Below are 12,179 nucleotides of genomic sequence, written 5' to 3'. Positions count from 1 at the left end.
AGTCCTAGAGCAAAGCATCCATCCGTCCACATTGCCTGTAGATAGGGAAAGAGACCATTTTGCATCATATGTGGGTTGAAATTTTAAATTAACTTGAATCAAGATTCCTACTTGAATATAATCCTGGTACTCTTCAATACGCACAAGACGTCTCTAGATAGTGGGCGGGGGGTGGGGGGGGTGGGCAGGAATTTGACAAGCACAAGCTCATTCGTAGATAGTACTTGTAGACAATAGAATCATCTAGTATTTCCCTGAATGTGCCGCAGTTAAAGTCAGTAGGTCATAGCAAGGCGAGGCGAGGAAAGGACCGTGCTTTGACAGCCTGTGTCAGGCTATGGCCCAGTTCTCCTGCTAAAGTCATCTTCACTGTGGTTTCCTGTTCCACACTGTCAGGCCAGGCCTTGTCGTGATTCAGGCATAAAATGTAATTGGTAAAATGTAATTGGTGTGATCCTAGACTCTAAGGCTAGGATAGGGACCAGGCCTTCCTTCAGCTTGGTCTGAAGACCAACACTCACTGGTTATTCATGGGTGTGATTCATGGGGTGGTACAGGACCTGACTCTGTTTCTGTGTGGTTTTGGCTTGATCACCTCTTAGCTCATTCTTTTATGTAGTCATGTGTCCAGTTGGCCAGCCAGTCATCAGGTCTCCATGTGTAGAGTGGCTGTTAAGTGTGGTGTAGAAATGTGTCTGTAACTGATGAGGCTCCTGGGCAGCACACACTCCCCATTTCTTCACTGCTGATTTTTTTTTTCTTTTTCAGTGCTGGGGTTGAACCTAGGACTTCATACATGGGCGAGTGCTTTGCTATTGAGCTACCTCCTCAGTCTCTGTTCACCTTCTGTTTGGGAACTGGGTCTTACTGAGTTGCCAAGCTGTCCCTGAACATGCCCTGTTGGCCCTGGCTCAGCCTGCAGAGTAGCTGGGAATACAGGCCTGTGCCACCAGGCCTGGCTCACCGCTGGGTTTTTAAATACCCACGGCTTGGCATGCTGCTCCCATGTGGTGGACCTTCTCTGTTGCCAACTCTAAATCAATTTCTGTTCTTCCATTAAAGATACTCAAAATGACTCAGCCATTGTTCACCACCACAGTTTAAATTCCTTAACTGAGGCTGTCTGTAGAGGACCCTAAATGCTTCGAGCCCCTCATGGACCTCTGCCTCGTTTCCCTTACAGCTTCGTGTAGACAGCCTCTCCATCCTCCCCAGTGAACCCCAGCTGTGACTGTTTTCACCTGGCAGGGTTGCTCCAGGTTCCAGCTCTTACCAGTCTTGCTAGCCATGGCCCCTCTGAGGCCTGGTGGGATTATCTGCTACTTTGGGCACTGGTACCATGTGCTCTCTCTTCCACATTCAGTTACGTACTTAAGGCAGCAAGAACAGCTTCATGTGCATCTTTTTATCCCAGCCAGTGACTTCTTGTGTCTTCTGTGGATATTTCTGTCCCAGAAATGCTGGTGCCACCACTGCCCGGCAATAGCTTTTTACTTAATTATGAATTGTAGTTCTCAGCCAAAGGAGCCACATTAGACCTGCTAATTGTGATTTGTTGATGTAAAGCATACTCTGTCTGTCTGTCATATCTGTCTGTCTGTCTCTATGCCTGCCTACCTACCTACCTGTCAATCATCTATCTATCTCAGTCTGGAGTAACTTTTTGGATATTTATTATTCCTAAAACTGTGTTTCTGCTTTGAGAGTTCAGCTTTTACCGGAGCTCCTGAAGAAATTGTTAGTATGATAGATTAAATATCGCCACCTTCTGCCCAGTATGTGAAGTACACACTGACTTTCAAGAAGCTTTCTCCTGTGCGTTTTTAAGGAAAACTGCCAGTCAGTCCTCTTAATTATTTTAAAGTGTGAGCATATGTTGTCTATGTAACAGCTGTAGTAGTAGCAGCATTTTGCTTGTTACATGTTACACATGTTTAGAAGAGGATGGGAGTATGTGGTGAGAAGGCATGACTTGAATTCAGATGCAGAATAAGTATAGTTCGTGTAACATAAAGCTTCTTGTGTGGATCCTGTTAATTTGTTGGATTTTATGAAGCTCATTACAAAGGTTTAGACAACAGCCCTGAAAATAATTACATAAAGTGGTGAATTTATGTTTATAGTACATAGTTCTATGAGAGCAACATCTATGTGTAATTCCTGGAAGAAAAAAATGTCCCTTAAAATATTAGAACCTTTTAAAGGATGAACATACAGTATCCCCTAAGGTACATTATTAAAGTGTACCTTAAGTACCTTAAGTGTACCTTTTTCTTGGTTGAGGCTAAAGCCTGTGCTCTTAGGACTGGTGTCCTGCTTCTGTAGCCTGGGGTCAGTCTTCTGAAGAGCTGACAGTCCCCACACATGGCAGAGGAGCTGAGCTGAGGAGCGAAGTCCGGCTTGCTCTTGAAGCAGGCGCTCCCGTGGCAGGGGCTTGCTCTCAGCTGTGCTGTGTTTCCTTCCCGATGGCCTCCTTTCTGTGACCCATGATCCAAACTTAATATATGCTTCTTGAAACAGTGAAAGGCTACAAGAGTATCTGAAGTAATGTTGTTAGTATTCCCCTGCAACCTGCCAGCTCTTCTTCTGCTGAAATTGTTACCAAATTGGCGTAGTCTTCAATAATTTTAATTCTTCTTAATGAATGTAAATAAATATTTTAGTAAGTTTATTAACAGTGGGTGGTTGCATGAACACTCCTCAGCTGACACGTATGTACATGTAGATGTGTGATGTGTGAGAGAGAAAGGCAGGAGATAGGTCGGGGTCCGTGTCTTTGGTGCCTGGTTGTATTCCAGGGCGTGGATGTGCCATGGTTTATCCAGTTACCACTCTGATGAGATACTCATAGGCTTGCAGCTTTCATGTTTATAAGAATACTGTAACAGACATTCTTCATCTAAGTGTGCTGGGACCTTTCATCTTGTAAGGTATTCAGAACCAGAAGATCTGGACCAAAGTATTTTTAACTTAACTTAGCTTTTTAAACTTCACTGTTGCAGGTACTCCTTTGTGCTGCTGTACGCTCAAAAGCAGACCTTCCCCACCCCCGTCTGGCTAGTTCCCTAAGAAGAGAATGGTCAGGGAACGCTGTTCTCCATCAGTGACAGCTTGCTCGGTCAGACTGCAAGAGAGGAGCATTCCCAGCCTTATAGCCCCGTGAGAAATCTGTGTTTCCCACCTAGGGCAGGCCTTGTCTGCTCGATTGTACTGCACAGGGTTAGGGTAGTTTGGGCCTAATCAGTTTCTTCAGAGTCCATTAGCACTGAACCTAGTTTACACTGAAATCCCAATGTCTTATCTACAAATTATGGTTATGGAAGTGAGAAAAGCCCTCCGTTAGACATCGAGAATGGGAGAAGGCTAGTGGAAGAAGCGACCCTGAAGCCCGACTGTCAACCTTCTCTCTTCAGCTGTCGGATTCCTGCTGAAGGTTCAGTTGGGCAAATTGGAAGCAACAGCCCTACCTGATGATGTGTTTGTGGGTGTTACGGTTCTGGCAGATAATTTAACTTACAGAGCCTTGTATCGACAGATGTCTCTGGATATTCTTCTGCCAGTCGGCAAGTTCTGATGTGTGGTGTTGAATTGGCTCTGCCACAGACTTCCCTATCAGGTCAGCACTGGTGTCAGAACTGGCAGAGGCATCTCCAGGACGACTTACAGACTACTTCCCAGCTAAGAGAATGTTACCCAGACCAGCAGCACATGAGTGCCGTTGACCATAGCTCAGCCTTTGTGCTTGCAGCTACGAGAGCTCAGTACAGTGTCCCAGGGGTTTAGACCACATGATGTGTCTACCCATCTTCGCAATGTTTTCATAAGTGTCCAAGCAATGTGTTGGTTGTTCCGTGCCCTGAATGTAATTGATGACTCTTTTGTTTTGCTGACCACTGCAGCTTAATGCAATGGCCAATCGTGCTGCAGGGAAAGGCTATGAGAACGAAGACAATTATTCCAATATCAAGTTTCAGTTTATCGGGATAGAGAACATCCATGTCATGAGGAACAGTCTTCAGAAAATGCTGGAAGGTAAACCATTTTGTTATGCACAGCAGTAAAAGAATACTTAAGTATTTTGATGCCAAAATGGAATAAGATAGTCTTTTAATCTTTTTCTAATGATACTGTTAAATGCATGTAAGTTGGGAGAATATTTGCAGGTGGGAGAATAATTGTGTTGCAGTGACTCTTTAAACATGTAACAGCTTTCTCATTTCATCAGGTGGTTTTATCATGTGGCAGTTAGCAGCCAGGACTCTGCATTGCCACTTCAATATTCTAGATAAAATATAGAGGGAGAGAGCCAGTCTCCCTCCCTCCCTCCTTTCCCTCCCTCCCTCCCTCCCTTCCTTTCTTCCATTTATTCATTCACAGACATTTGGAAAGAAAGCAGCCCTACCTTTAAAGCACTAACCCACTGTTCCTGAGTGCCTGTTACATGGAAGGATGTTAGAGTTCTGGAGCCTCTTTTCTGAGTGCCAGGAGCTGCCACAGCACACATGCACATGCCACCCCCATTCTAATAGAGCAGTGAGCACTGTGAGGACACGGAAAGACTTACATGTTCACGTGGAGAGGAAACGAAAGGATGGGTCGTGTGATGATGTGGGAGAATTCCCCTTATGTCAGTGTGCTCATCAGCAGAAAGTCTGCGCTTCCTGCAGGACTTGCTTCATGACTGCTTATGCTCTTCCTGGTCATGAGGTCCTGTGAAGGTATCCTGCTGCCTCCAGAGGCAGCTGAAAAAGAGGAAGATGCCCAAGCCTCAGAGCCGTGCCTTGCCTGTGAACGCTAGAGCACCTCTGAGGGGCGTGTGGAGCGGTGGTGGAGTGCTAGGGAGGCTGGTTGTCTCGGTAGCAGCTGTGGAGACTGGGATGAAGAGGGACAGAGGGAGCTGAATGGATTTGGGGGATGCACATCCGCACTCCGTGACTTACTCGGTCCTCCGTTCCATCAGGACAGCACGGTGTGGCAAGGACCTAATTGTACACTGGAGGAAGTGTCACAGAGACCTAGTCTCTCTCCTGGACCCCCCAGTTGACCTTAGTCATTGTGAAACTTTGAACACATCAGCTGTTCCCTTGCTACTCTGCCTGCAGGAGAGTGAAAGGATTCAATGAAATACTTACCCAGTTTCTTCTATGACAGTTTGGTGGCCCTGGCTGTAACATTTGAAAATTTGACTGAAGCTGTCGGTCTAGCTCAGTAGTGTAAGGCCTTGGGTTCAGTTCTCAGCACTGGGCTAAATAAATGAGCAATTAAATAATTAGAAGGCGATGCCTGCATCTAAAACAAGAGCAACACATAGCTCCTATGGGTGTCACATTTGACAGTCTGTCTCTGAGGTCCCAGGTCTGACAATCTAGGTGTGAGTATTTGAGTTTCTTAAGCATCTAGACTCTTCCACTTTGTCCATGCTATCAATAGAGTTTTGCCTGTAGAAGAAAAATGGGCTAGCCTGACACTGTTGTTGAGAAGACACTCTTGAGTGTGAGAAGTGTTCACCGTGGTTGCAGTCACCAGGAAAACGGTACATTGGCACACTTTGTAATTTGCCTTCAGCAGTTTCAAATGTGTGAGGTCATAGATTATCTTTGCACGGTAAGTTGCTCCTAGGAGTATTTGTACCATAGGCCTCTGACTTTGGTTTCTAAATTACTGTGTGTTTGGTTTTTCAACCTTTGTCCTCTGGCCTGTTTCACTGCTTTTCCTAAAGGACAAGCAAACTGACTGAGTTCGGGAGGGCAGCTCTGTTTCACAAGGGACCATGGTGCTGCCGCATAACCCTCGGGCTGTGTAGCATTGTGAGCAAGGATGGCTTTCTGGGTGCCTTTCAGGGGTCTTGACCAATGTTTGACTACTTACTTGCTTTTCCTGAGTAAATTATAAACCACTGCTGGAGTCTCATCAATGCAGCGAGACCCACCTTCCTAGGGGTTTCTGCTTCAGACAGGGGCCCTTGGCATCACAGGCTGGGAGGCAGCTAATGGAGTCCCTTCTTGACTCTTATTTTCTTTAAATTTGCTAAACCATGGTTTGGGATATTATCAGAAGAGAATATGAAATGGAAGGTGGAATTACTTGTGTTCTGGGGAAGTTCTTTCTATGAGTAGGAGCCCTAGGATATTTTATCAGAAACAGAAATTTAGGATCGAGTTCACACTCTCTATCGGTCCTTTCATTGAGGTCAATATAAGTCAACTTAAACTTTAACTTAGGTTGGAGATCAGACTGTTTTTTCCCTCCCTACCAAGAAGATGAATGTTTCTGGTGCATAGCAATTTTGTAACTTAATTGTTGTTCATAGTAGTTCCTCTTCTTACACAGATACTTGCTTTCTTCTCAAAGAATAGAGGAGCACTGGGTTTTCTTTGCTGTAAGCATTGTGGCTGGAGTCTAGAGTGGGCTCTTTGTGAGCCTGTCCTCTTGAGCAGTGGAGCTTGTCTTGCTCACATCCTTGGTTCGGTGTTGAAAAGGCCATCTACCTTTTGTACGAGGACGGAAGCACGTAATGCACACAGAAGTGTTCAATGTCACAGCTTGGTGAGGTGGCGCAACAACCTGAACCGTCTGTGTGTAGTTTGTCCTCAAACGAGGGCTCTGGGGAAAGATGTGGCAGGGGCAGTTCTTCTTTTTATGACCAATGTGCCATCTTTCGGATACTGCCTAGAGCTTCCCCCTCCCTCCCTCCCTCCCTCCCTCCCTCCCTCCTCCCTGTCAGTTCTATTCATTACATTCTACACAAATCTTGTACTGCTGGCTGTTCTGTATCTGGACCACCTAGTCACTTAAATAAAATGATGTCAGGCTGGTGCTGGGGTGGTGGGGTGGTGTTCCTCCTCCTGCTCTTCCCCCTTCATCTCCTCCCTTTCCCCTCTCTCTCCTTCCTGTCTTCCTTCCTCCTCCTCGTCTTCCTTACTTTTTGTTGGAAATAGGGTCCTACTATGTAGTCCAGGCCTCAAACTAGATATCCTGATTCTTCTGCCTTCTGGGTGCTGGGGTCACAGTCAGGCAAGCATTTTCACTTAAATGACTGTAGTTGGTTCTCATATCAGTGTTCTGTGACACATGACATCTGTGCTATATAAATAGAGTGATCATCTTAGAGGTCACATAGTTGAAAACGTCATAAAAATACTTAAATTTGCTCTGATAAATTTCAAAGAGTCATTTCTCAGCTTTAAAAACATGAAACATCAGCACTACAAAGAAGGTGCTAAAATCGTGCTTTGAGTATTTCTGCACTAATTGACCTAGAGAGGGAGGGAGTACACTTTGCTTAGAGATACATAGTTTCTTATCAGAATTCCTCCTCTCCTGGCCTAATCCAGAACATGGCTGTACACATACCCACACTGATAGCAGTGTTTCACTTACACTGGTAGAACTTTGGAAGCCAGGTACGGGGACAACAACAGTAAACTAATTGCATATTTTTTTCCACATTCTTGATAGAAAATGTAGGTAAAATAAGTAAAGCCTTCAGTTTGTGAAACTGCACGCCTACTCTCACTGTACAGTGAGTCCTGTGTATAAAGAAAGGTGAGGAGGAATTCGGAAATGATTGCTGAATTAGTGCAGGAGGATGGCGGGTGGTGGTCTTGCCCCTCTGTATCGACACAGCATGTGCCATGGTTGGCTTCCATACCTGTCTAGCAATGCTCATTATCTCCCATTTTCTGTGGTTCGGGGTTCTAAGCACGTCTTGTGCAGGGCTGGAAATCTTCAGGCTCTTTGGGGCCTTGGAGTGTTAGCTGGCCTGTGTTCTCATTAGCAGGCTCAGGTTGGGGAAGTCTGCTCTTGTGCTCACTCAGGCTATTGGCAGAATTCAGATCAGGCTCTCACATTTTGTTGGCTAGAGGCCTATGGCTTTTCGGTCCTGTGGCTGCTACAGTTGCTCTGTGGTCTTCTGCATAAACTAGTGACATGTGAGTTTGCTTCCTCCAGCCAACTGTAGGTGTTTCTCTCCAGTTCAGGAATTTGGTATATTACAGTTTTAAGTAAGACATTTTGAAGCGCATACTACTCATTAAAGGCCGGCTAGCTAGGCTAGCTTGATCAGAGTGCTCCAGGTTCAGGGAGAAACAGGCTTCAGTATGTAAGGTGGACACACACACACACACACACACACACACACACACCTTTGTTAAGATCATGTAATAGAGGAACATTTGAATAAAGTGCTTTCTGTTAGATGACCACAAACCTTGTTGGTTTGTGATTCTCAAAACGGAAATGCTCACAGAAAACCTCTCCACATAGAAATGGTGAGATAGCATTTGGGGAGGTGACAGAATGCTTAACACTAACTTTTAAAGATACATTTGCTCAAGTACATTATTGTGACCTTATTAAGACCACCTTGTAGCTGCTGTTCTTACTCATTTGACAAATGAGGAAATGGAGGCACAGAGGCTAAGTGCCTTGCACAGCCTCGCCTTGGTAAGTGGTGGAAAAATGGCCTTTGCTCATTAGCATTAACCTGATGCCACACTTTTAGGCACTCAACTTTTTTGCCCCTAGGGGAAGGAGGTTGATACAGAAAATGCCCAGGTCCAGCTGGGTGGAAGTCCTAGGTTTGGGTTCCTGTTTTAGTCAGAGTAAAACTGAGCAGATCTTTATTCCTGTGTGTGTGTAAGGTAATGTAAATGATGCATATATTTCCCTGTTGGTCATAACATTAAGGTGCCTTGTAGACTATCAAGTGTTTCCCAATCTAAGGTCCATACTGTTTTCTCTTGGTAAGCAATAATGTATTTTAAAATGAGCACTGGATAAAATGGATAGGTTAATTCAGTCAGCCAGGTATTTGATAGGTCCTGTGCCTTCCTATGGGTCAGTTTTCTTAATTCCCTTATTCAAAAGACAGTTTTCAGAGCCATGTGTCTGCCTCATAACATAGTCTATATTCACTCAGTCTAAGTGCATCAGAGACAATCTAACAAACATGTCAGGCCTGGCGGAGATTTTCCAGCAAGTTGTTGTATAGAGACAACGAATCTCAGGGGCGGCAGAGCAGATGGGAAGTGGGCCTAGAAAGCATGGAGCAAAGGTGGGGAGTGTCAGCCACCCTGGCAGTACACAGGGAAGTGCTGCCTAAAAGGAGACCCAGGTCCACTCTCCTGGATTGAAGAGCGCGTGGGCCCCAGCTTCAGAACTGCAGCCATTAACTGTGTGGGGGGAACTTCTGTAGCAAAATGAGGTGACCCCAGAGACCATGATCTGTCTTGACACTGTTTTTCACAGCTCAGCTCAGGGCCTAGTTTCCATGTGGAAAGTCCATATTTTCAGCTGGACTGTTTCCTGGTTGTGCTTCCGTAGATGACATAGTGAACCTCTTAGGCCACCCTCCACAGTGTGGACAGCTTCTCTCGGAAGCAGCAGCTTCAGACATTTGAAAATAGTTTTCTCCTGAGCCAGGGTCTGTCCTTCAGGCTTGTCTGTTTGTCATCTTCTGAACCCTTAGAGGGGAATACAGTGGATCAAGAGTATGTGCTCTTTCTCTGTGTGGTGTCCTGTGAGGATTTAGAATTTCAGCAGGCCACCGCCACCCCCCAAAAAAAACCTTCCCATTTTTTTATTATTTCATATTATGTTGTGACAACAAGACTTTGGGCAACTAGGATATTCCTAAACAGAGTAAACAAAGAAGAAGGTGTCTGATGTGTTTTTAAAGAGCGACACGATGAGCTGTTTCTGTAACACTGTACCGAGGCTTGTCAGTTGGTATTTGTTTGCCAGTGACAGTATCATCTCAGGCTGGCTGAGTGTGTGGTTCCTGGGAGCATTGGCGCCATAGTGTGAGTGTGGGACCCCCAGCATCCTCTGCAGCATACTTCACCCTTTCAGTCATACCCTACCAGCGTAATCCCAGAGCCCACTCCTAGTCCCAACTTCTGTTTCCACTTGCTTTGAAAGCTGCCTCCTTAGACTTTATCATCCTTTAACTCCTGCCATCAATTCCTGTTCGTGCTGGCCCAGTTTGTACGGCGGCGACTGTGAGGTGTAAGCGTAGATTACATTACACGTTCTGGTCTGTGAACTTGTCTTCATATACAAAACTCACTGTGGAAGCTAAGAAGAGCTACTGGGCCTCCCTCGTGGGAACCTGCCGTCTGGGTTTCTTCGGGTCAGTGTGTGGTGATTATTGTGTCCCCCAATATATTGTGCACCCTAATAAACTTATCTGGGGTCAGAGAATAGAACAGCCACTAGACAGACATAGAGACCAGAAAATGGTGGCACTCACACCTTTAATCCTATCACTTGGGAGGCAGAGATCCATCCAGATCTCTGTGAGTTCAAGGCCACTCACACTGGAAACAGCCAGGCATAGTGACACACACCTTTAATCCCATGAAGTGATGGCAGGAAGCAGAAAGATATATAAGGCTTTTTAAGCTTTTAGGCTTTCAGCAGCACTTCAGCTGAGATCCACTTGGATGAGGACACAGAGGCTTCCAGTTTGAGGAAACAGGATAGGCTGAGAAGTTGGCGAGGTGAGGTTGGCTGTGGCTTGTTCTGCTTCTCTGATCTTTCAGAATTTACCCTAATAGCTGGCCCTGAGTTTTTCATTTAATAAGACCTTTTAAGATTTGTATTACATCAGTATTTAATATTCTGGCATGTGTTTGTGTGATATACATTGGCATTTGCATGCGCATGGTTGTTATCTGCATATACACATGAATGGGCACTGTTATGCTACTAGCTCAAGCAGTGCTAACAGACACACAGAATTTACCTTTGACTGCACTGTATCATTTAATATTACATTCTTTTAAGGAAAACAAGGCTATTTAAAAAAAAGATAATATTGTATAGAGATTACAGACAATACTTTCTTGAAAAAAAGTGGAAGTGTTTTGAAGAATAGTCTTTAGTTTTGTTGGTATTTGATGGAGGATCTCTCCAGCTGGTGAAAAGTTTTCTATAAGTGGCCTGTGTGGCTGGTGAGGTTGAAGAGGGGTTTATTGTTGAATTATTACGTTAAATACGATCAGAAGTTTATTCTGAGTCTCCGTAAAAGAGGGAGATGACAAAGCTCACTTGACTGGCATGTCCCTTCCTCAGCCTCCACTCATGTCCGTCAATGGCAGCTCCTCCTGCACTGGTCCGTGCAGGGAGAGGAGTATATGCTGGTTCTTTGAGAACTGTCTGAGGGGCCCTGGCTTCTCAACTGCAAAAGGAAAAGCGATAAAGCCAACATCAGCAGCACCTAGGCATGCTTCAAGATGCCTCGTGGGGAAAGAACATGCTCGCTACTGCTTTGGGTACTAGGGAGTGTGGGAAAGGCCAACCCCCTGTCCCTTTTTGTGTCCCCAGCATTTGCACAGGAAAAAGTAAATGGTTCAGTAAGTGTGCTGGGAAGACCAAGGAGGGCTGCCTTTCTTCTGAGTAACTTTCATGTTTCTTGAGTTCTAAAACAACACATCTCAGGTTGGCTTTTAGTTTTTTACAGTGTTTCATATGTTTATACAATAGAAATGCCCAGTTACCTATACACAGTTGACTAGTTCCAGGCTGGCAAGTACAGTTCTCTGCACTTTGTGGCATACGCTTCTGATGTCAGCTGACATGAACTTTGCTCAGCAAAATGGTTTGTAAATATTGGTTCGGGTTTGGCAACAGGAGTGAACAAATCAGTATTTCTGCCTTATCCTGAGTTTATCCAAACAAACACAACAGCTTCGTATTTAAAAGCCCAGGCACTGATTGTTTTCAGGGTAGCTCCATCTGCCATGTGTGTTAATCATCCACAGAGCTGTTTGCTTTGAATGTGGCCACTGGCCATTAGGGAAAAACACCCTCTCAGCCGTCACCTCGCCTGAAGTCCTGGCGAGATTATTTTCCCCAGCGTGTGCAGTTTCTGTGTTGCTGAAAGCAGAATGGTTACACAAGAGTTCTTCTTAGTGTGGAAGAAAGGGGCTGACATGGCAGAAGCCTGTCCCTCCCCTGCCGCTCACCCTCTCACCTTGCTCTGAGCTGTCTCTCCCTCCCACTGTCAGCACAGGCCATCTGCAGGTTAGCCAGAGCCTGGTGACCTTAGCGCTCAGCTGACTGTCATTTCTGCACCTGGTGGGAAGAGAGGGTAAACAGGACCCTTTCTTCTCGCCTGAGCGACACATTTTGAATACCAGGCTAGCCCTTGGGCCTGCTAAATTTTCTGAAATAAA

General features: G+C 45.3%; 1 protein-coding gene across 1 annotated transcript in view; it reads left to right on the top strand.

Annotated features, from left to right (window-relative positions):
- Window positions 1-12,179, top strand: part of Mtmr7 (myotubularin related protein 7) — a 92,345-nt gene that overhangs the window by 55,522 nt on the left and 24,644 nt on the right. Inside the window, exon 7 of the mRNA XM_052752074.1 lies at window positions 3,900-4,032. Coding sequence (XP_052608034.1) covers window positions 3,900-4,032 — 133 coding nt within the window. The remainder of the gene's footprint in view (window positions 1-3,899; window positions 4,033-12,179) is intronic.

The sequence above is a fragment of the Peromyscus californicus genome, unplaced genomic scaffold, assembly GCF_007827085.1.
Source record: "Peromyscus californicus insignis strain IS unplaced genomic scaffold, ASM782708v3 Scaffold_23__1_contigs__length_62951481, whole genome shotgun sequence".
Taxonomy (NCBI): domain Eukaryota; kingdom Metazoa; phylum Chordata; class Mammalia; order Rodentia; family Cricetidae; genus Peromyscus; species Peromyscus californicus.
Note: the sequence above shows the minus strand (reverse complement) of the source record. Positions and strands in the feature narration are given on the sequence as shown.